Source organism: Microtus ochrogaster (genome assembly GCF_000317375.1).
Source record: "Microtus ochrogaster isolate Prairie Vole_2 chromosome 14 unlocalized genomic scaffold, MicOch1.0 chr14_random_1, whole genome shotgun sequence".
NCBI classification, from domain to species: Eukaryota; Metazoa; Chordata; class Mammalia; order Rodentia; family Cricetidae; genus Microtus; species Microtus ochrogaster.
The window spans coordinates 29217751-29238708 of record NW_004949096.1 but is presented as its reverse complement, the minus strand read 5'-3'; the positions used below and the strand labels follow the sequence as shown (position 1 = coordinate 29238708).

The following is a 20958-nucleotide window of genomic DNA, read 5'->3' as shown; positions in this document are numbered from 1 at the left end:
GAATGACTCTTCCAGTTTTTGCAAGATCCAACCCAACAGCTGACAAGGAAAGAATACCCACCACCTGAAACCACTTTCAACATCTCCCCCTAAATAAGCCTCCTCCTTCCAACTTCCAGACCCAAAAGCTAGCAGCAGAAAGAGAAGCAGACCCTTAATGCTTCAGAGATTCCTTTTCTCTCCAAAACCAGTAGTAAACTTTTCAGGCACAAATGCTGCCTATGTGTCAGACTACCTACCTATGTCCTGTTCCTGGTCTGAATCAATCCTTCCTATTTTTGTTGTCCCCTCCTGTGGGGAGGAAAGAGAGAAGGCATGTCACAAAGAATACACAAAGACTCAGCCCTGCCCTCAGAGCACAGTCCACACTCATGTGGAATTGGGGTCTTCCCATGCCCATCTCAGCATTGTCAGAACCATTCCCAACTTCAGTCTGGGCTGTCCTGCCTTCCATCCACTTGCTCTGCAATCCAGGAGGACAGAGGGAAACAGTAACACTATAGGAGTACACAGCACTGACTATGTGCAAAGCCCATCAAGTGCTGATAAACTCTGAAGTCAGGGAATAGATACAGCTGTTGGTCAGAAATTCTCCAGTAAAAGGGACAGACATATACTTCATTCTCATAACAGCTAAGGTTAGTGTGGCCTGTGTTTGATCCAGGAGACTCAGAGACTTTCTATGAGACTTATGAATTGTTACCTTCTTGCTTTGCTGAGGAAGCATAACAGATGCCAAATTCTATGAAGGGTAAAGCACAAATAGGGGGAGATGCTTCTAGAGTCAAAAGGAACTGGAAGAGAGTAGAAGAAAGCACAGGCAACCAGTGTTAATATAAGCAAACCACTGAATTAGTAGAAGACTAGGGAAAATCTACTATAGAACATACACTTTATTAGGGCAGAGATGCTAACTTGAAGGCCCATCATCACCATTTCTTAAGTAGACATTTGCTATGTCCCAGGTATTATGCTGAACATTTTGTAGACATCTTTTTGTTTGCTTGCTAGTTTTTAAAAAAATGTTGTTTTTTTTTTTTTGAGATAGGATCTCTTTGTGTGGTCCTAGCTGTCCTGGAACTCGTTCTGTAGACCAGGCTGACCTCAAACTCACAAAGATCCACTTGCCTCTGCCTCCCAAGTGCTGGAATTAAAGGCATGCACCACTACCACCCAGTTTTTGCTTGCTTTTTGAGCCAGTGACCACTGTGTATCTTGGGCTGGACTTGAACTCTCCCCTTCCCGCCTCAGTCTCTCAAGGGCTGGGATCACTAGCATTTACAATTATGCTTGGCTTTATTTAATACTTTAACACTCCAAATGCTGGTATTACTATTTCCGTTTGTCTGTCTGTCTGTTTTGTTTTGTATTCCAAGACAGGTTTCTCTGTGTGTAGCCCTGGCTGTCCTAGATTTCACTCTGTAGACCAGGCTGGCCTTGAACTCACAGAGATCTGCCTGCCTCTGCCTCCCTAGTGTTGGGATTAAAGGCGTGCGCCACCACTGCCCCGCTTACTGTATCCGTATTATAGGCCAGAAATCTGAAGCTCATAAGGAAGTAAATTGCCTAGAAAACCCATTTGCTAAGTAGGAAAGCTGTGGCTACAGCTCAGGTCTCTGAACCCCCAGCCCATGTTTTTTTAGCCTCACCATAACACTGCCCTAAGTGGGAGGTTTTCTAAGTGCCTGAAATCACCACTAGGCCACACTTTCAGGAACAAGAACAGGGAGACCTCGTAGGTTTCCCAAGACAGCATGTGAGAAGAATCCTGGGAACAATGAAGTTCTGGTTTGCCCTATGCCCCTCTCCCTCTCCTCCCTGAATACAAGTCAATAGTTGCCAGCCTCTACCAACACGGCCTAGGGAGGAGTATGATGGCTGATCTTGGTTGTCGACTTGACTATATCTGGAAACCACCAAAACCCCAGCAGCTGGGCACAGGGTTTTAGGACGCAGCCAAGGAAATTCTTCTTTGAGGTGAGAAGACTCACCCTGTGGTGGTCTGAATGAGAATGGTGCCCACATTATCATGTTGAATGCTGAACCCCCAGTTAGTGGAACTGTTAGGGAAGGATTAAGAAGTATGGACTTTTCAGAGGAGGTATATCACTGGGTTTTGACATTTTAAAAGCTCACACCAGGCCTAGTCTTTAACTTTTTCAACTTTGCAACTTTTAGATCAGATGTGAGCTCTTGGCTACTGCCCCAGTGCCATGCCTATCTGCCTGCCTGCTGCCTGAGGGTCATGGACTAACCCTCTGAAAACATAAGGAAGCCCCCAATTAAATGATTTTTTAAAATAAGTTGCCTTGGTCATGGTGTCTGTTCAGAGCAACAGAATAATAACCAAGACACACTCTAAATCTGGGCCACACCTTCTGGTGTCAGCCTTTATCAAGGGACATGGAAAGAAGCTCCTTGGCTTTTTGCTTGCTTGTCCTCACTCCTGCTGGCAAGCCCATCTGCTCTGCTGCTAAAGCATTCCTTCCCTGGTGTTACAACCTACTTCTTCAGGATTCCAATGGAGACTTAAGACCAAATGAGTCCCTGTGGACTGAACAACTACTGGATTCTTCTGGGAGGCTGCCACTGTTTGACCAGCTCTAAGCCACTCTAATAAATTCCCCCTCCACACTCCCATTTTATCAGTTTTATTTCTCTGAAGAACCCTAACTAATACAATAGGTTAAAACTCTTCATGTTAATTTAGGGACTCTTGATGGTAGAGTACATTCCCCCAAAAGGATAAGGGCCACAATATCGTGAAATTATGACAGAAAGGCGATGAGCTCTCATATAACAAGCACTTCGGTGGCCCTTTGTTTGCTGTTCTTACTTTTGCCTCTTTCCACGGGCAGTTGGTGACCCAAATGCATCACAAGGAACCAGCCCTCTCTGCTCTATCCACTCTTCCTGTCCCACCGAGGAGCTTTCCAATGTGGCCCAAGAGAAAATTGCTGGCAGTGTATTACCAAGGGACTAGTTTCAGGTCTGTGACCAAGTAAGCAACTAAATAAAAATGTAAAGACTCTTGGATCACTATTATTGTGTAGTTATTTAAGCCACAATCAAAACAAATCATAATAATATGGAGCTGGGGCTGAAGAGATGGCTCAGAGATTAAGAGCACTGGCTGCTGTTTTTTCCCCAGGGCCTAAGTTCAACTCTCAGCACCCACGCAGCTCACAACTGTCTGTTTACTCCCGTACCAGGTGATCCAATGTCCCCACATTACCTCTGTGAGCATCGGGCACACACAGGCTACACAGGCCTACATACAAGAAAAACACCCATAAAATAAAAAACATAAAACAAGAACAAAAAAGAATATGGGTCCATAAAGTACAGAAATGCCAGAATTAGAAATTAACTAAAATGTCGCTTCACTGGTCTACCGATTCACCAAGGAGCAGGGAGGCTCTGAACTCACTAAATGAGAATTAACAACCCTGCCTCCAGGTCTAAGATTCAAACGTAGCCGTGGCTCTTAACCCTCTGCTGCTACCACAAGCTTTCCCACCTCACATCTCACTTCCTCTCCTCACTCCAGATTCCATCAGTGATTCAGAAAAGTTCCACCCAGATGGTGACATTTGAACAGATCTGGTCTCTCCTGATCCCTAAGCTCTCCCTATGGTTCTGAATGATGAAAAGATCTAATTAGTTTCTGGTATTTAGATGTGTTAAGATAAATTAGGCAAGCACTTCTGCCTGAAGCATTTCACCGAGACAACGTATGTAAAATGCAATGCACACCAGAAAGTAAATTACTTGAGCTTTCCACCTGAGTGCTCAAAGGACTTACTTATCCATGCACACCGAGGAGCTTGGCTAACATCTTTCCAAATATCCCAGGCAAACAGCCTGATTCCTCCAGAGATGGCAGCAATGCACATATCCCCTACTTTTATTTGTGCTTTTATAATGTCTTCTGTAGACATTAATGAGAACAGAACTGAAGCTTCTGTAAGTACAGGAATATTGGCCATGTGAAATGTGTTTTGCCATCCACAGGACTAAAGATCATTTTTGAAGGGGATAGGCAGGTTGTCAACTCTTCAAATTATCCATTTGGAAATGAGGGCTGGCCAGGGCTCTTGTTTGGAGAGCCTAGACTTTTACTTGACTTTTTCTAGATGAATGCTTATCATCACCCCCTTACCACCAGTTCCTTAGACCCTCCCTCATGCGTTCTGCTTCCTCTGTTTCTTCTTTAGGAAGTGCTGCGATGGAGATGGGGGTGGACAGAGGGGAGGCATTTGTCCTTGTTGATTCCCAGGTTGAATGAAAGACAGTGCGAGAAAAAAAACTTTCTAGTCTCTTGAATTTGCCCATGTTTAAGCAGCCTGTATTTGTAGTTTAGAAGTTCTGACATTGTCTTCTTCAGAAATAAACTGGCCTCAGACTCAAAGGAGCTTCCTGGGTCACCTTCCTGAGCAGCAGGGACTGCAGGCACAGGGCACTCTTCTCAGCTAATTATATTTCTGAGGTTAGGATTCTGCTCTCCTTATTGCACTCCTGTGCTCCAGGAAGCCAGAAAAGCAATGTAAGAGGTTCCATTCTTACCTTAACATGAAGAAATTCAGGCACAGAAATAAATGAGTTACAGGAAAGCATCGGCAGCAGTTGAAAACAAATAATCATTCTGATTTCTGGCTTCCTCTAGCCTTTTGCACAAACCCAAACAAGCCCCACCTGTGGCTGGATCAGATTCCTGAGCACAAGTCCTAAGGCAGCTCTGAGCCCTTGGTCTGATCCCTAAGAACATGGCTATGACGTCAGGTTTCCTCCCTTCACTTTGGGCCAGCGCTCAGGAAGGGGGAGCTGCACCAGCCTCCTCACCTTGAGGTGATAAAGCACAACACCTGTGTTGAGCACATCGTCTTCCAAAGCCATCAGGTGTGGCAGGCTGGAGTCGATGACCACCCGAGCCCTCCTCCTGTTGATGTCCACACCGTAATGCTCCATGATGGCCTGCCAGTCATTCCACTTCTGTGCCCACTCTCGAGCCAGCTGATCCATCTGCAGAGGGACAAGAGACGATAGACTCCCTGTGTAGGGAGCAGACTGAGTCCACTCTCACCGTTGCCCAGTCTTTCATTCCTCATGCGCCCTAGAGAGGCCCCTGTACCTTCTCATCTGTGAGTGCTTCCTGTGTTTTAAGCTTTCGTCAATAAGCAAGTATTACTTTCATAAACGGAAGCTCCTTCAATAAATGCTTACATTTTTCTTCAATGAGCATACATTGTTCTTTTAACTAGAAAAAAAAAATGAATGTGTCGTGGTTTGGACATGAAATGCCTCACAGGCTCCCGTTTTAAAGACTTGGTCCCCAGCTGGTGTCATTGTTTTCAGAGGCGATGGAAATTTAGTAGGTGGGACCTAATTGGAGGAAGTAGGTCACAGGAAGTATGCCTTAGAAAGATGTAGCATGTCTGTGGCTCCTTCCTGCCTCCCTTCCCATGTCCCAACTGCCATGAAGTAATTACTTTGTTGCATTATGTTCCCTTACCACAGGCCTGCAGCAATGGGCCAGCAACTATGGATCATGGAAACCTATAATCTGTGAAAACTCAGAGTCTGTACGTGATTGGATGTGTGCACTTCTTCCACTTCCATTGTTCAGTTATGTGTTCTGTGTGTGCACAGGTGTGACTAGATGCAGAAGCCAGAGAGGTCATGGTAATCTTATTCTACCTGGCTTTTTACATGGGTTCTGTGGAACTGAACTCAGGTCCTCATGTTTGTACAGCAAGATTTCTTACCCACTGAGCAATGCCCTCAGCCCCAAACTAACCTTTCTTCCTCTCAGGTAGCTCTAACTCACAGCAACAGAAACCTAACACAAGATGTTATTTCAATTAATTGATGCTTCTCAGACATCAATACTTACTTACAATTACCCTTCCTGCATTGTTTTTTTCTTTTGTTTGATTTTTTTGAGACAATGTTCTTTGTGTTGCCCTGGCTGTCCTGGAACTCATTCTGTAGACCAGGCTGGACTTGAACCCAGAGATCCACTTGCCTCTGCCTCAAGTGTTGGGATCAAAGGTGGGTGACACTGCCCACCTCTGCTTCTTATTCTTATGTGCTCCGTTTTCAGGGTTCCTCTTCTGACCTAACATTTCTTCCCATATATGTATCACCTTGAGTTACATTAAGTCTGCACCTGGCTCAAAGGTACACAAAACACTGAGAGGAATCCGACCAGGCTCTATGGAACTTGACTAAAGACATGTAATAATAAAATTGCAGCAATAAATGATAAAGTACTGAATAATTACTAAATGCCAGGAACACAGGGTTTCATTTCTTTTTTCTGCTCCTATTCAGTCTCATTCACCCTGTCCTGTCTCTCTCCACTCTTGTGGGTCCCTCAGAGTTTTAAAAGTAAATGTATCAAAACCTAGCGTCCTTAGGTTAAGGACTGAGGGACATGAGGGAACCATGTTAAATTCAAGATCTTTGCTTCCTTTTGCTAGAAACGGAAATGTATGCAGAAGACTTATCCTGGGAATAGAAGAACTAAGAACACTCAGAAAAAATTAGATTTAGGAAAGCAATTTTCTCATAAGGGAAATATTTAGGAAAATACACAAAATTCAGATACAAGTATTTAAAATATTCTAGCAAAATTATTTAAATTTTTCATTAATGGCTTTCACCTTCTGTTCACAACTCTCCTTGATGAACACTGTCTTCCCTGCAGCACATGTGTGTACACTGTCACTGTCTCACATCACTCTCCCATTCCACGGCTTTGCTTATGTCATCTTCCCCTCATGCGAAGCGCCCCTCTTCCTCTCTATCAGTCTTTCAAAGTCTAGCTCAAACCTGTTCTCTGCTTTCCAGCATAGGACAGCTGCTCCAGAAATGACAGGTATAATGATTTCTTCCTTATCAGACACCTTGTGAAGCACAGCAACCTGTGTATCCAAGTGGTCTGTGGCCACCTGAGTAAAGACTCTTGTATCCCTTGAACCTTCACTCGAAGTGCTCAATCTGTGAATACATGCTAGTTATCTGACTAGAAAATTTACTAGATTTGCTGACTAGAAAATCATTTTTTCAGCCAGGCGGTGGTGGTGCACGCCTTTAATCCCAGCACTCGGGAGGCAGAGGCAGGTGGATCTCTGTGAGTTTGAGGCCAACCTGGTCTACAGAGCTAGTTCCAGGACGGGCTCCAAAGCTACAGAGAACCCTGTATCAAAAAAAGAAAAAAATGAATTTTTCTAGGCTACTCACACTATCCAAAAGAAGCTGTCATGAACCCGAGAAGATAAATACAAAGAAAGCCATTTACCATCAAGCCTCAATGGGAAGAAAAATGATCTCTGAACTAGACAGATCCTCTCTGCCCCACCTACGTGAGGAATACCTGGAAAGATCAAACTTATCTCCAGGATACTGGAAAGTTCAACTGGGTCCACTAAACAAACATACCCACCTTCAGGTCATTCCGGAGGACCACCTCCTTCAGGCTTTCATCCAGATCATCATTTAATGGGCGGAAGTTCCTCTGCACAGAGAAGGGGGGTGGTCAGTTCTGATGTTTTCTCAGTATCGACTACAAATAAGTTCCATTATATACACTTGAGAAGGATAAAGTATAGATAAAAGTATAGACTTCACCACCAAAATTAGAAATAAGTCAGGAGCAGTTAGTATTTGGGCTCATATGAATACAAAGGAGAATTAAAATAAAATTTTCTCCAGGACCCAATTCCCGTATCTGTCTCCACAGAGGGCAAAGCCAGTAAGGCCAATGTTATCTAGACATGAGATGATACTAGAAGGCATGCAGCTCATCTGAAACTGCACAGAAAAATCAGGACATCCTTCTGCCTTTGTTCCGTCCCTGCCAACTGCAAACGTGAAGAGAGGGCTCAGCCGGTGGGAGCACCTGCTCTGCGAGGTCAGCTACCTGAGGAAGAGCCTAGAGCCCAACGTGGGCGGAGAGAACCAACCTGGAAAGTTGTCCTCTGACCTCTGCATGAATGTGTGCACCCCTGGTCACACAAACACACAATAACATAAAACTTGAACACACGGAGTATGACAAGCCCCAGGTGTTCAAGGGACAAGACCATCCGCCATTAGAACACGGAAGAGTTTTGGCTACCACATACCAGTTCAAAGCTCAGCAGCATGGCTTTCAGCCTATCAATCTCCTCCCTGAGATCTCGGATGAGCTTCACACTCGCATCCTGAAACAAAGAGAACTCAGTCACCACTGGCTCATACTAGGTCCCAAACTGCTGTGAAGTGCTAGTTGGAGAAGTGTTATTCTTTGGGAGTGACTTCTCAAAGTATAATCCCAGGACCCACAGTATCAGCTTCATCCAAGAACTTGTAATAAATGCAAACTCTGGCCCCACCCCAGAAAGCAATTCTTGAGGGTTAGGGCTCAACTATATCTCACAAACTAGTCAGGTGTTTCTTTTGCATATGAGCTTTGAAAATCATCACCTTAGAGCAGGCCAAGGAAGCTCATAAATGCTAATCGTCCTATATGATGACTAAATCTGATACATGCCTAATCATACTGCCTTTGAAAACAGCCCCTAGGTGCTTTAGGTATGTCTGTTCCCCAGCTATGCCCCCTGCCCTGAAACTTTTCACTGAATCTCCAAGAAGTAAGAAACATTTGCAATGTTCCTATCATTACTCAGTTTTCGAAACAATTTCTTCCTGCTCCCGGTTTAATCCAAAAGAGAAGTCAACTTCAATTTATATAATAAAACTCAGGCACAATTATCACTATCAATTAAAAATAAAAGCATCAAACAGAAGCTTCCAAATGACTTTTCTTAGAGTGACAGTCATACACTAGGGCTCTAAGAGGAATGGCTGTAAAGAAATGACTGAAGGAAGTTATTCATAAAATTATTTGTTGATAACAGTAGAGAGATCAGTGAAAGGCAGAGACTACATTGGGAGAAAAGAGCATCATTTGCAGAATACAAGTCTGGATGAAAACAATGCTCATTAGTGTTTTGTCAACTTGACACAAGCCAGTCACCTGGTAAACTGGAACTATCAGCCTGGCCTATATGTAATCCTGTGGAGTGTTTTCTTGCTTAATGATTGATGGGGAGGGTCAAGCTGACTGTTGTAGACAGTGCCACTTCTAGGTAGCTGGTCCTAGGCTGTATAAAAAAAAATCAAGGTGAATGAGCCATGGAGGAAAAGCCAACAAGCAGAGTTGATCCAAGTTCCTATCTCAGCTTCCCAAGATGATGGGCTGTAATCTGTATGCTGTGGATAACTCTTTGGTGGAGTTCTGAAAAAGACATGCCCCATAAGTTATAGACATTTGAATATTTGGTCCTTAGTTGATGGCTGTTTGGGGAGGACTAGTAGGTGTGGCCTTGCTAGAGGAAATATGTCACTGTGAGTGGGTTTTGAGGCTTCAATGCCATTTCTAGCTAGTTCTCTCTGTCTCCTGCATGAGATTGAGATGTAAGTTCTACATCTACTCCACCATCATGAACGCTAACCCTCTGGGATCATAAGCCCCAAATAAACCCTTTCTTCTGTAAGTTGCCTTGATCATGGTGTTGACCACAGCGACAGAAGAGTGGCAGATGCACCTTTTCTCCCAGGTTGCTCTTCTTCAATATTTTACCACAACAGAGAAGAAGCTAACTATGACAAATGAGAAAGAAACAGAGAAAACAATAAGGAGAACTACAAACTGTGTCAGGCAAGGACGTCCCATGAAGCCTTACCTCGTTCACCTGTGGCCTGTTGATGATGTTTTTGGCGTTGGATGCGTATCTCAGCGTACTCATGGTCTCACTGTAGCTGGTGTGTGCAGGGGACACAGCTGAGACAGAAGGACAGAGCTGAGAAATACACTGATGGGCCCTTCCAGCCCAGCTCTTATTTCTTCTTTTTCTCCTTTTTATTTGGTTTTCAGAGACAGGGTTTCTCTGTGTAACAGCCCTGGCTGCCTGGAACTAAGTCTTGTAAACCAGGCTGGCCTCCAACTCACAGAGATCCGCCTGCCTCTGCCTCCTGAGTGCTGAGATTAAAGACGTGCACCATCACTGCCTGCCTCAGCTCTTACTTCTAGTCTTACTGCTAATGTCTTCACTGCATGAGACACTCTTGAGAGACTGAGGAACATTAGGAATCAGTATATTTTTATGCCCAATACTAGCTCCAAACAGAAGCAGATCCAGCATGACACTTACTGGCAACCATGATGGTTCTGGAGTTGCCTCCGAGGCTCTCCTTCAGCAGCCACGTCAGTACAGAGTCCCGGTATGGGATGTAAGACTGCCTCCTCACAGATGCCCCTCCACTGCTGCTCCCAGATGTAGTGCTAGGGATCCCACTGTCACCCCCACTGCTGGCTGCACTGCTGAGGCTCTGGCAGCTGCTGAACACTTGGGAGTTCTGGGCTTGATAGGTTAAAAAAAAAACAGAAGTAGAATACAGAAGGAATTATGAAGCAAATACATAAACAAAACGACTACAGAACTTAGAGCGAGTATCATACTCTTTCTGCATGTGACAGGAGGCTTTAAGTCTGAGTTTACATCAGACTTTGGACTCAGGATATAGACTGTTTCAACGTGATTCTAGAATGATGGTTACTTGTATTCTAAAACCACCAGGTTTTCATGCTCAAACCAAAAAGTGACCTTATCAAAAAATAATCTTGTGTTACCCTATTATGGCAAGATGAAAATACTATGAGTTATCCCAAAGTCTCCCTCCCCACTCCAATTACCCCGAGTCCATCAGTAAAATACCTAAAGTGGAGATGACAATTCCCAGAGTCACAAGGGACTTGTTGATATTAGCACCTTCAGTAATCCGGTCCTTGCAGTAACTAGGATCTGCTCTCTCACTAAAACAGACCAAAAAAAGTAAAAAATATAGCAAACAGGACACTATCCTACAATGTTTTGGGCACATCATTTGTAATAGATCCATAGAATCAGTTTCCCTTATGTAACTCTTTCCTGTGTCATTATCCTCAAAAACTTTTCTTCTTTCTGGATGCAAGCAGAAGCAGATCCAGCATCCCACTTCCTGGCAACTACGATTGTCTGTAGTTGCCTCCGAGGCTCTCCTTCAGAAGTCAGGTCAGCAGAGTCCCGGTAGGGGATATAAGACCATTAGACTACCTGCCTCCTCACAGGCCCCCTCTGGAAATCTTGCTAGTCATTTTTTTAGGGGGAATTGCCAGAGCACCTGAGGTCAAACAATGCCCATCTACAGTACTGATGATAGCAGTCTCTCACAGGTAAAGATGCCCATCTATCTACGGTACTGATGATAACAGTCTCTCACAGGTAAAGATGTCCATCTCTACAGTACTGATGATAACAGTCTCTCACAGGTAAAGATGCCCATCTATCTAGGTACTGATGTAGAAGTCTCTCACAGGAAAAAATGTCCATCTATCTACGGTACTGATGATAGCAGTTTCTCACAGGTAAAGACTTGGTTTAAATTCACATTTTGATGGCTTAATGATAGTATCTGTGCATAAACTGTTTCAAAATTCTATCCCTCTTTTTAGTTTGTTTTTTAAAACAGGGTCTCATTATTTAACGCAAACTAGTCAAGAACTCACAGAGATCAACCTGACTCTACTTCCTGGGTGCTGGGATTAAAGATATGTAACTATCATGCCCACCTCAAAAATCATTCTTAGAGTAATGAAAAGTAGTAAAAATTTCCACGTTTGATTAGCTGATATATTTTCAGACAGGCCTTAGCTTCCTCAGCCCCTACCCCATTGCTGTGCTAGGGCTAAACCCTGGCCTTAGTGCATATAGGTAAGTGCACTCTACCACTGAAAGCCCCCAGTGCCCACCATACCTTCATGCTCGGTTCTTAACAGAGTGCTGTTACTGTTTCTTTTGAAATTCTAAATTGAGAAAATTTGCCTTATGTTATCATATACATTATTCTCAAATTTTTCTTCATCCTAAATACATATTTAGCTACAATATAAATACAGTATGAATATTTACTCCTAATAACTTAAAGCACAGTAGCTTTTAAAAAACTTTGCCATGTGGTGGTGGCACACACCTTTAATCCCAGCACTCAAGAGGCAGATGCAGGTGGATCCCTGTGAGTTTGAGGCCACCCTGGTCTGTAGAGTGAGTTCCAGGACAGCCAGGACTGTTTCACAGAAAAACCTTGTCTTGAGAAAAAAAAAAGGCAGAAAAAAGTAAAGTAGTGTATATAGCTATATATAATTGATATTAAATTGATGGAAAAAATATATTAATTCAGTTTACTTCATAGGACAGTTGTTCTAATTCTGTGTTTTTTTTGTCAAAAAGACAGGGCTTCTCTGTGCAGGCCTGGCTGTCCTAGTACTCACTCTGTAGACCAGGCTAGCTTCTAGCTCGGAGATTCACCTGCCTCTTCCTCTGCCTCTCAAGTGCTGGGATTAAAGGCGTTTGCCACCACCACCTGGTGTGCTTGGGGAATTTTAAAAGGTCCCAACAGGCAGTTCAGACTAAGAACCCAGGATATGGAGGAATTTCCCAGTTTCTGACTTTCAAGCTAGCATTCAAGAATTCCTTCTTTTATAATCTCAGGATGATTAAAACATTCAAGCAAGGCAAACCCAGGATCATGCCTATCTCATGTAAGGTGGTCAAGGAGCAGGTCACTGTCAAGGGAACAATAATTCTCCCTGGCTTTGAAATCCCAATTACCTGCCTGCTAGGTCCACAAGGTTGATCTTGCTGGCAGTCTCTGAGGAGAGGTTGTTCTGTAGCGTTACCTAAAAACAAAGACCGTTTCAAGTTGTCATCCAGAATGATCTGCATTCCCCCTGGGATACTGTCCTAACCGTGTGCCAAGTTCCACATCAGACGAGCACACACTGTCTGATTAGCATCCTCTCACTGAAATCACCAGACCCATAACTGAACTAAGTGTGGACATATTCTGAACCGTTATGAGCAAAAGATAAGAGGAAGACACTGAAGAAGTCAATTGTATCAGAGAACATGTAAGCATAAAAGTAGGAGGAAAGAAAGTAATGAATATAAGAAAGTAATCACGAGGCATAAGAGAGAAATCAGTAAGAAGGAACAACCTACCTGTGCATAGTGGATAGTGAAAATGGCATGAGATCTGCTGCTGGCCTCATGAACATGGGTGGCTGCTGTGATCCTGTGTATACAAGGCAAGACAGTTAGTACAGGGACTGTTTAAGCATGGTGGACCTAAGGGACCCATGTGAACGTAAGAAATGTTAGGACTGAGGTTAGTGAGATGGTTTAATGAGTGAAAGCACCTGCCACCAAGCCTGACAACCTGATTTCAATCCCTAGAACCTACATGGCAGCTCACAACCATCTGTAACTGCAAGCCTAGGGATCAGACACCCTCTTCTGGCCTCTGTGGACACAGCACACATGTAGTGCACATACATTCCAGCAAAACAGTAATACATATGAAAGTGAATACATTTATTTGATTTTTTTTTTTGTTTTTCGAGACAGGGTTTCTTTGTGGCTTTGGAGCCTGTCCTGGAACTAGCTTTGTAGACCAGGCTGGTCTCGAACTCACAGAGATCTGCCTGCCTCTGCCTCCCGAGTGCTGGGATTAAAGGCGTGCGCCACCATCGCCCGGCTGAAAGTGAATACATTTAAAAAAGAAATTCAAGTAGTCCAAAGAAGGCAGAAGCAGCACTCTAGGTGCTGTTACTGACAATAAAGGGAGAGTGATGTCACACTAGCTAACATTAAAACAGTTTTGAAATTATAAAAGCAAAAATCCAGAGTGTGGTGGTTTGAAAGAAAATGGCCTCGAAAGAGAATGGCATTATTAGAGGCCTTGTTGGAGGAAGTGTGTCACTGTGGGGGCAGGTTTTGAGGTCTCTTTTGCTCATGTTTCCCTCAGTGTGATTTTCAGGTAACTTCCTGTTGTCTGCAAGATGTAGCTCTCAGCTACTCCAGCACCACGTCTGTCTGCATGCTGTCATGCTCTCCATAGTGATGATAATGGACTGAACCTCTGAAACTGTAAGCAAGCCACCCCAATTAAATTTTTTTTAAATAAGAGTGTCATAGTCGTGATATCTTTTCTCTACTTTCCAATGCTGGGAGGGAGAGACAGGAAGATCCCAGACTGCTTGCTAGGCAACAGGTCTAGCCAATCAGTGAGTTTCAGATTTGGTGAGAGGCCCTGACTTAAAACTAAGGTGGCAGGCAGTAGAGAAAGACATCTAACATTTACTTCTATATATACACATACATGAATACATAAATTAATAAACAAATACATATTTAAAAACCCAACAGCCACACACATAGAAAAAAAAGTGTGGTGTAAATGTGCTTCAAGAAGCCTCACAAAGAGCTAATAAAGCAGAATATTCATCCAGCAGCGTAAAAAAGCCTTTGGAGCTGAGATCTTGAATTACACTGATGCCATGTTTAAATGAGGAGCTCACAGCCACTCTTGGAAATCCATCCCAGTGTTAATCCCAAAATTCATTGAGTCTCCCCTTTATCTAAATCTAGGTCAATGGTCCTTCCCTCTCTGAGTGTTAGGATTATAGCTGTGCATCATCACACATGGCTTTTACAGTGCTAGGGGTCATACCCAGGCAAATGCTATACCAACAGAACTACATCCCCAGCTCCTCGAACCCCTTTTTATTTTTTCAAAAAATTTTTAATTTATTTATTTAATTATTGTATGTGTATGAGTGTTTTACCAGTATGTATGTATGTGTTCCACATATATACTGGTGTTTGAAAAGGTCAGAAGAGGCTTCAGATGCCTTGGAAGGGACTGCAGAGATGGCTCAGTGGTTGAGAGCACTGACTGCTCTTCCAGAGGACTCAGGTTCAATTCCCAGCACCCACATGGCAGCTCACAACTCTCTGTAATTCTGGTTCCAGGGGACCAGACACCCATGGTAAAACACAAACTCACATTTAAGAAAGAAAAAAGATGCCCTGGAAATGAAGGTACAGACTGCTGCAAGCCTTCAAGTGGGTGCTGGAAATTGAATTTGGATCTTTAAATTCACTGCATAGCCTAGGCAGGTCTCAAACTTACAATCCTGCCTCACCTTTTCCAATGCTTGGATCATTTTTTGTTTTGTTTCGTTTTGAGACAAAGTCAGTCTCTCTCTTTTCCTCTTCTTCCCTGGAGCTGACGACGGAACCCAGGGGTCTTGTGTTTCCTAGGCAAGTGCTCTACCACTGAGCTAAATCCCCAACCCCCAGCTCTATGTAGCTGGAACTTGCTATGTAGACCAAGCTGGTCTTGAACTCACAGAGCTCCACCTGATGTGCACCATCCAGCTAGAATCCTATCTCTTAACGATTCAGGAGCTCATCTTATCCTGAAGACCAGGTGTAAGTTCTTCTAAGAGAATTCCAAGAAATTCTGAGACTACAATGTTAAGTTTAAATGTTTCCTTTGGTTTTTTTTTTCTTTTTTTCAGTTAAAGGACCTAGTATTAACAACATAAATACAAGAGTATAATTTTTTTCTCCTAGTGAAAAGTTTCCGCCTAGGGGTTTATTAGTAATATCTCAGGTACTCAGAGTAGCTGAGAACATGAAGCGTTAGCACAGTACACAGCAGTTTCTGGGGCACTGTCTCAGGTAAGTTTCCAAGGCTGTGAAGAGACAATGTGATCACAGCAACTCTCATAATGAAGACATTTAGGGGCTGGAGAGATGGCTCAGTGGTTAAGAGCATTGCCTGCTCTTCCAAAGGTCCTGAGTTCAATTCCCGGCAACCACATGGTGGCTCACAACCACCTGTAATGAGGTCTGGTGCCCTCTTCTGGCCTGCAGACATACACACAGACAGAATATTGTATACATAATAAATAAATATTAAAAAAAGAAGACATTTAATGGAGTTGGCTTGCTTACAGTTTCAGAGGTTTAGTCCACTATGATCATGAAAGGGAGCCTGGCAGCATGCAGGCAGACATGGTACCTGAGCTGTGAGCCCTATATCTCACTCAGAGGCAACAGGAAGTCCACTGACTGTTACATTAAGTGAAGCTTGAGAAAAAGACCTCAAAGTCCACTCCCATAGTGACACAATTCCAACAGGTGTGGCCCATTCCACCCGGAGGTCTGGATTAAAGGCATGCGTCACCCAGCCTCCTCCAACAAGGCCACACCTCCTAACAGTGTCACTCCCTGTATACTCCCTGTATAATGGGGGCCCGAATACATTCAAACTACCACAGGCACTTAAGTTACTCTTCCTAGTTTCATATGCCTATAGCCTTACACTGCAGAAAGCTAGGAGAAAAGTTTCATGAATCATTTTATCTTTGCCAAACTGAGAGACGATGGTACTGCCCTATAATATCATGTCCAGAACAGACTCCTTTGTAGACCCCGACAACAAACCTGGTTTACCTGTTTGCTATCCCCTCCTCCAGGAGCTGTATAACTTGCGGGTAGTTGGTAACAACATGCTGAGATAGACCTGTCAGTTATGAGAGGAGAAAAGAAATCAAATGAAACTTCTGGTAAACTAACCATTTCTGGTAGGCTTTTGTCATTCTTTTTATTTACCTTCTCCCCCATGTGAGCTGGGATTAGGCCTAGCACAGTGCACACACACAGTCAAAGGACAGTTCACAGGAGCCACTTCTCTCCTTCCCCCATGTAGGCCCAGGAATGACAAGGACCCTAGACCCAGTCAGTCATCTCTAAAGTTTTATTATGTTTCTCTCTGTGTCTCTTTGTTTTTTAATTTTTGAGAAAGGGTTTCCAAAAACAGCCCTAGCTGTACAATAGCTTCAGCTGTCCTAGAACTTGCTTTGTAGACCCGCCTGCCCCTGCCTCCTAGTGCTGGACTAAAGCTGTGCCCAAGCACACTTTCATTTATCATTCTTATATCACTTCATAAGCTAGAATCGAACAAACTAATAAATCTGTATTGAAACCTCTCATCAGGTGGTGTGATGGGTTCTAGAAAGGCCAGCGTATTTCCACAAAGATTAGCTTAGAATTCACGAAGTGGCCACGCAAACCACAAAAAAATTCCTCACAGCTTTACTATAGAAGTTATAAGAAATCTCCTCCTCCTCACTTATTATTGTTGGCCCTCACAAAATTCCCAACAGGAAGGTGATATTTTATCCACAAGGTGGCAGACTCAGTTTGGCATACAAAATGTCTCTCTCCTTTTACAGTTTACAATATGAAAGTACACTGTACACTATACAACACATTACAACCAAATGCCTCAGAAGTCGAGGCCAAACAAAAATGCTGAGCAAATTGGAGCAGCAGTGAGGGTGGGCTCTGTGGATGCAGCAAGAATAGGATGCGCCATTACAGAACGGGAAGGCATGAGACAAGTGGAAGGGTCCTAAGGACATGAAGAAAACCTTTATGGGAACTTTGAGCTAGAGAGCCTCTGCAGACTATCAGAGACTTAGGAACAAGACAATGCCATGGGTCTGTTGCCTACTGCTAAATAAATGTCTAAAAAGAATGACAGAGTCATCTGAATAGTGACTGGATTGCAGAAGGGTGGCTGCAATCGATTTTTTTTAGCAACTTTCCAGGAGTGAAGACAAGGGCTGTAGCCCACAACAAACCCAAATATCCCCCTCCAATTTTTGTTTCTTACTTTTTCAAACAGGATCTTGCTCTACCCAGGTTGTTCTTTAACTCAGGACGATCCTCTTGCCTCAGTATCCTGAGTGCAGGGATTATAGACATAATGGCTGCTTAGACATTCACTTACAGGAAGAATCCCAAAGGTCTACAAAGTAAGTAGAGTTGGAAGTAAATAAGCCTTTGAGAAGACTGCAGCTAAGCTTCAGTCTCACTACTTCTTAATCCCTCATGTTCATAGGAACTTAGTATAAAAAAGAGAGATACCAGTTCCTAAGAACAGGTTTACAAATACTGTCTGGCACAAATCTTATTAGCAAACCAAGCATACATGTAGACCTGGGAATACAAATGAAAGATATCCAGGAAATATGGAGATGCTGGAATTACCAGGCAGATTTTAAAGCAACTCTGCCTGGTATTTTCAAGGACTTAACAGACAAGATAGTACAATTCCAGAGGAAACTGGTAAAGAATCAAGTGGAGGTGTGCTGAGCTTTCCTTCCTATTTCTGGAGAGGAGGGAGGGGAGGAAGGGGAAAGAGAAAAACAGGAGGAAAAGGAGGAAGAGGGGCAAGGAACAGTTTGAAATGTGGAATATGTAACACTGATATATCCATTTGACAGTACTGCTTTATATGGAAAAGGAAATCAAGAGGGACATTTTTATTACTATTTCCAGGCTGCCATGGGGAAGAAACACTTGGTAGCAATATTAGTGACTGCCACTGGCCATCTATGAGCCATGCCTGTTCAGAAGAGCTCTCATGTTTCTCTCCTTACCAGGATTTAAACCAGCACTTACAGCTTCTGAGTGTTTTCAAAGTGTGACATGTGGTTGCTGGGAATTGAACTCAGGACCTCTGAAAGAGCAGCAAGTGCTCTTAACCTCTGAGCCATCTCTCCAGCTCCCCCCCTTTTTTTTTTACTTTTTTCAAAAAAAAAAAAAGACTTTCTATTGGTTTGAACCTATGCCCAAGTGGTCTTCTCTAGTAGCTACCTCACAACAAAAGGGAACAATCTTCCTCCTTGAAAGAGCATTCTGGCCAGGGAGTGGGGTGAATAGGTGGATTGGAGGGAGATGGTGGTGCACACTTGTAATCCCAGCACTTAGGGAGCAGAGGCAGGTGGATCTCTGAGTTCAAGGGCAGCCTGGTCTATAGAGCGAGTTTCAGGTCAGCCAAGACAGCCAGAGCTACACAGAGGAACCCTGACTGGGAGAGGGGAAGAAAGAAAAGACCCCTGGAAGATGGTAGATGTAGGCAACCAAACCTGTGTGTGTGTCAAGGGAAGCTTTTCTGACGGGTACCAATTGACACTAAGCCTGAAGGGCTCACAGGACCCAGTCCTGGGAAGATGAGCAGAGTGAGGATAGGTATGTCTTATAGGGAGAACAGCAAATTTAAGCCTCCAAAGTCCCTTGGTATTTCTGTGTAGCTCTGGCTTCTTGGCTGTCCTGGAAGTCACCCTGTAGACCAGGCTGGCCCCAAACTTACAGAAGCCTGTCTCTGCCTCCCAAATGTTGGGATTAAAAGTGGGTAGCAGGGCTGGAGAGATGGCTCAGTGGTTAAGAGCTTTGCCTGCTCTTCCAAAGGTCCTGAGTTCAATTCCCAGCAACCACATGTGCTCACACCCATCTGTAATGATATTTGGTGTCCTCTTCTGGCCTGCAGGGATACATGTAGGCAGAACACTGAATACATAATAAATAAATAAATCTTTTATTTTTAAGTGTGTAGCATAACTGCCCAGCCCAAGGAGTCTTTTCTTTCTTTTTTGTCTTTGTTGTTTTTGCTTTGTTTTTGTTCTTCAAGACAGAGTTTCTCTGTATATCAGTTCTGGCTCTCCTTGAACTCATTCTGTAGATCAGGCTGGCCTCAAACTCACAGAGATCTGCCTGCCTCTGCCACCTGGCTCCAGGGATCTTTTCAATCACTGTATCTAGCTACTTCTTTATAATCCTTTATTACAATGTGTAATTGTCTTATGACACTTCCACCAGATTTTAAGCTTGGCTGTGAAGGCAGAGCCATGTCACATCTGCTTATCAGCATACATCCAATGTCCAGTACAGTAAGCAGCACACAGAATTCAATCATTGCACAGGCTGAGTGAGTGATGAACATTAGGAGAATTTCTACACCTCAGTTGGCTCTCCAATTTCCAGGGAAGAGGAGCTCACCTTGGACATAGGGTCCCATCTCTGGGTGCTCCCTGACCCTCAAGCTATAGGACTTATTTTGACTGGATTGCTTCAAAAGATCTCTCACCCGTTCATTGTAGATCTCCAGGAAGCTAGAGACACAGAAAAAAAGGGAAGACAGTTAGACTGTGAAGGAAGAAAGAAAAACAATGGGTTGAGAATCAAAAGGTTCTGGATTCCTGTTCTGGCTCTGAAAAACTTAAGACCTCAATCAAGCCAGGGTCTCCCTTATGTGTCTTTCTATAAGTGCAAAGCAAGGTTCTGACCTCTGGTTACCACTATTTCCCCATTTCTAACATCAGTGCCAATTTGAGATTCACTTTCAACGGGTTATTTTAACGTAGTCTGAATGGCTTTCAAATATGATCCTTTGTTGTTCTGGGTTTTGTTTGTTTTATAATATTTGTATGGGGGACGCATATGTGAGTGTTGGTGCTCTCAGAGGCCAGAATGAGTCCATCCCCTAGACTAGATTATGAACCACCAGACACGAATGCTGGAAATCAAGCTTGGTTTCTCTGCAGAAGCAGTATGCACTTGTGATTTGAATGAGAAATTTCCCCCATAGAATCAGGCATTTAAATACTTGGTCTCTAGTTGGTGGCACTATTTGAAGGAGGTATAGATGATGGTTGTGGTTTGAATGAGAACGGCGCCCATACACCATGGGCTCATATATTTGAATGCTTCGTCCTTAGTTGGTTGAATTGTTTCTGAGGCACTATGAGGTGGAAGTGTCAGTTGGGGGAGGCTGCGAGGTTTCAAAAGCGCACACTAGCCATTCCCGGTTAGCCCTCTCTGCCTAATGCTTGTGGATCAAGATGTAAGCTCTCCAATATTCCTCTCACCATGTTCCCTGCTATGGTGGTTATGGCCTCGAACCCCTGGCACCATGATGTCACATCAAATGTTTCCTTTTGTAGTCACCTCGGTCATAGTGTCCTCTTGCAGCAATTGAAAAGGAACTAAGACAGTGAACAGAACAGCCTTACTGGAAGAAGTGTGTCACTGGGGCAGGCTTCGAGATTAAAATCCTCCTGACAGTCCCCACTAGTTCTCCCAGCTTCATGATTATGGTTTAAGATATGAGCTCTCAGCTTCCTGTTCCTGCTTTTTGTCACCTTGCTGTACCCACCATTATATATCCTAACCTTGT

General features: G+C 43.6%; 1 protein-coding gene across 1 annotated transcript in view; it reads right to left on the bottom strand.

The window, feature by feature from the left end:
• Positions 1-19905, bottom strand: part of Stard9 (StAR related lipid transfer domain containing 9) — a gene marked incomplete at its 5' end in the record, with an annotated part of 52037 nt that extends 32132 nt beyond the window's left edge. Inside the window, 11 exons of the mRNA XM_026787860.1 lie at positions 240-291; positions 4843-5022; positions 7448-7519; positions 8130-8207; positions 9732-9829; positions 10200-10409; positions 10764-10861; positions 12696-12763; positions 13086-13158; positions 16389-16458; positions 19782-19905. Of these exons, the coding sequence (XP_026643661.1) occupies positions 240-291; positions 4843-5022; positions 7448-7519; positions 8130-8207; positions 9732-9829; positions 10200-10409; positions 10764-10861; positions 12696-12763; positions 13086-13158; positions 16389-16458; positions 19782-19905 (1123 nt within the window). The remainder of the gene's footprint in view (positions 1-239; positions 292-4842; positions 5023-7447; positions 7520-8129; positions 8208-9731; positions 9830-10199; positions 10410-10763; positions 10862-12695; positions 12764-13085; positions 13159-16388; positions 16459-19781) is intronic.
• Between the last annotated feature and the right edge of the window lie 1053 nt (positions 19906-20958).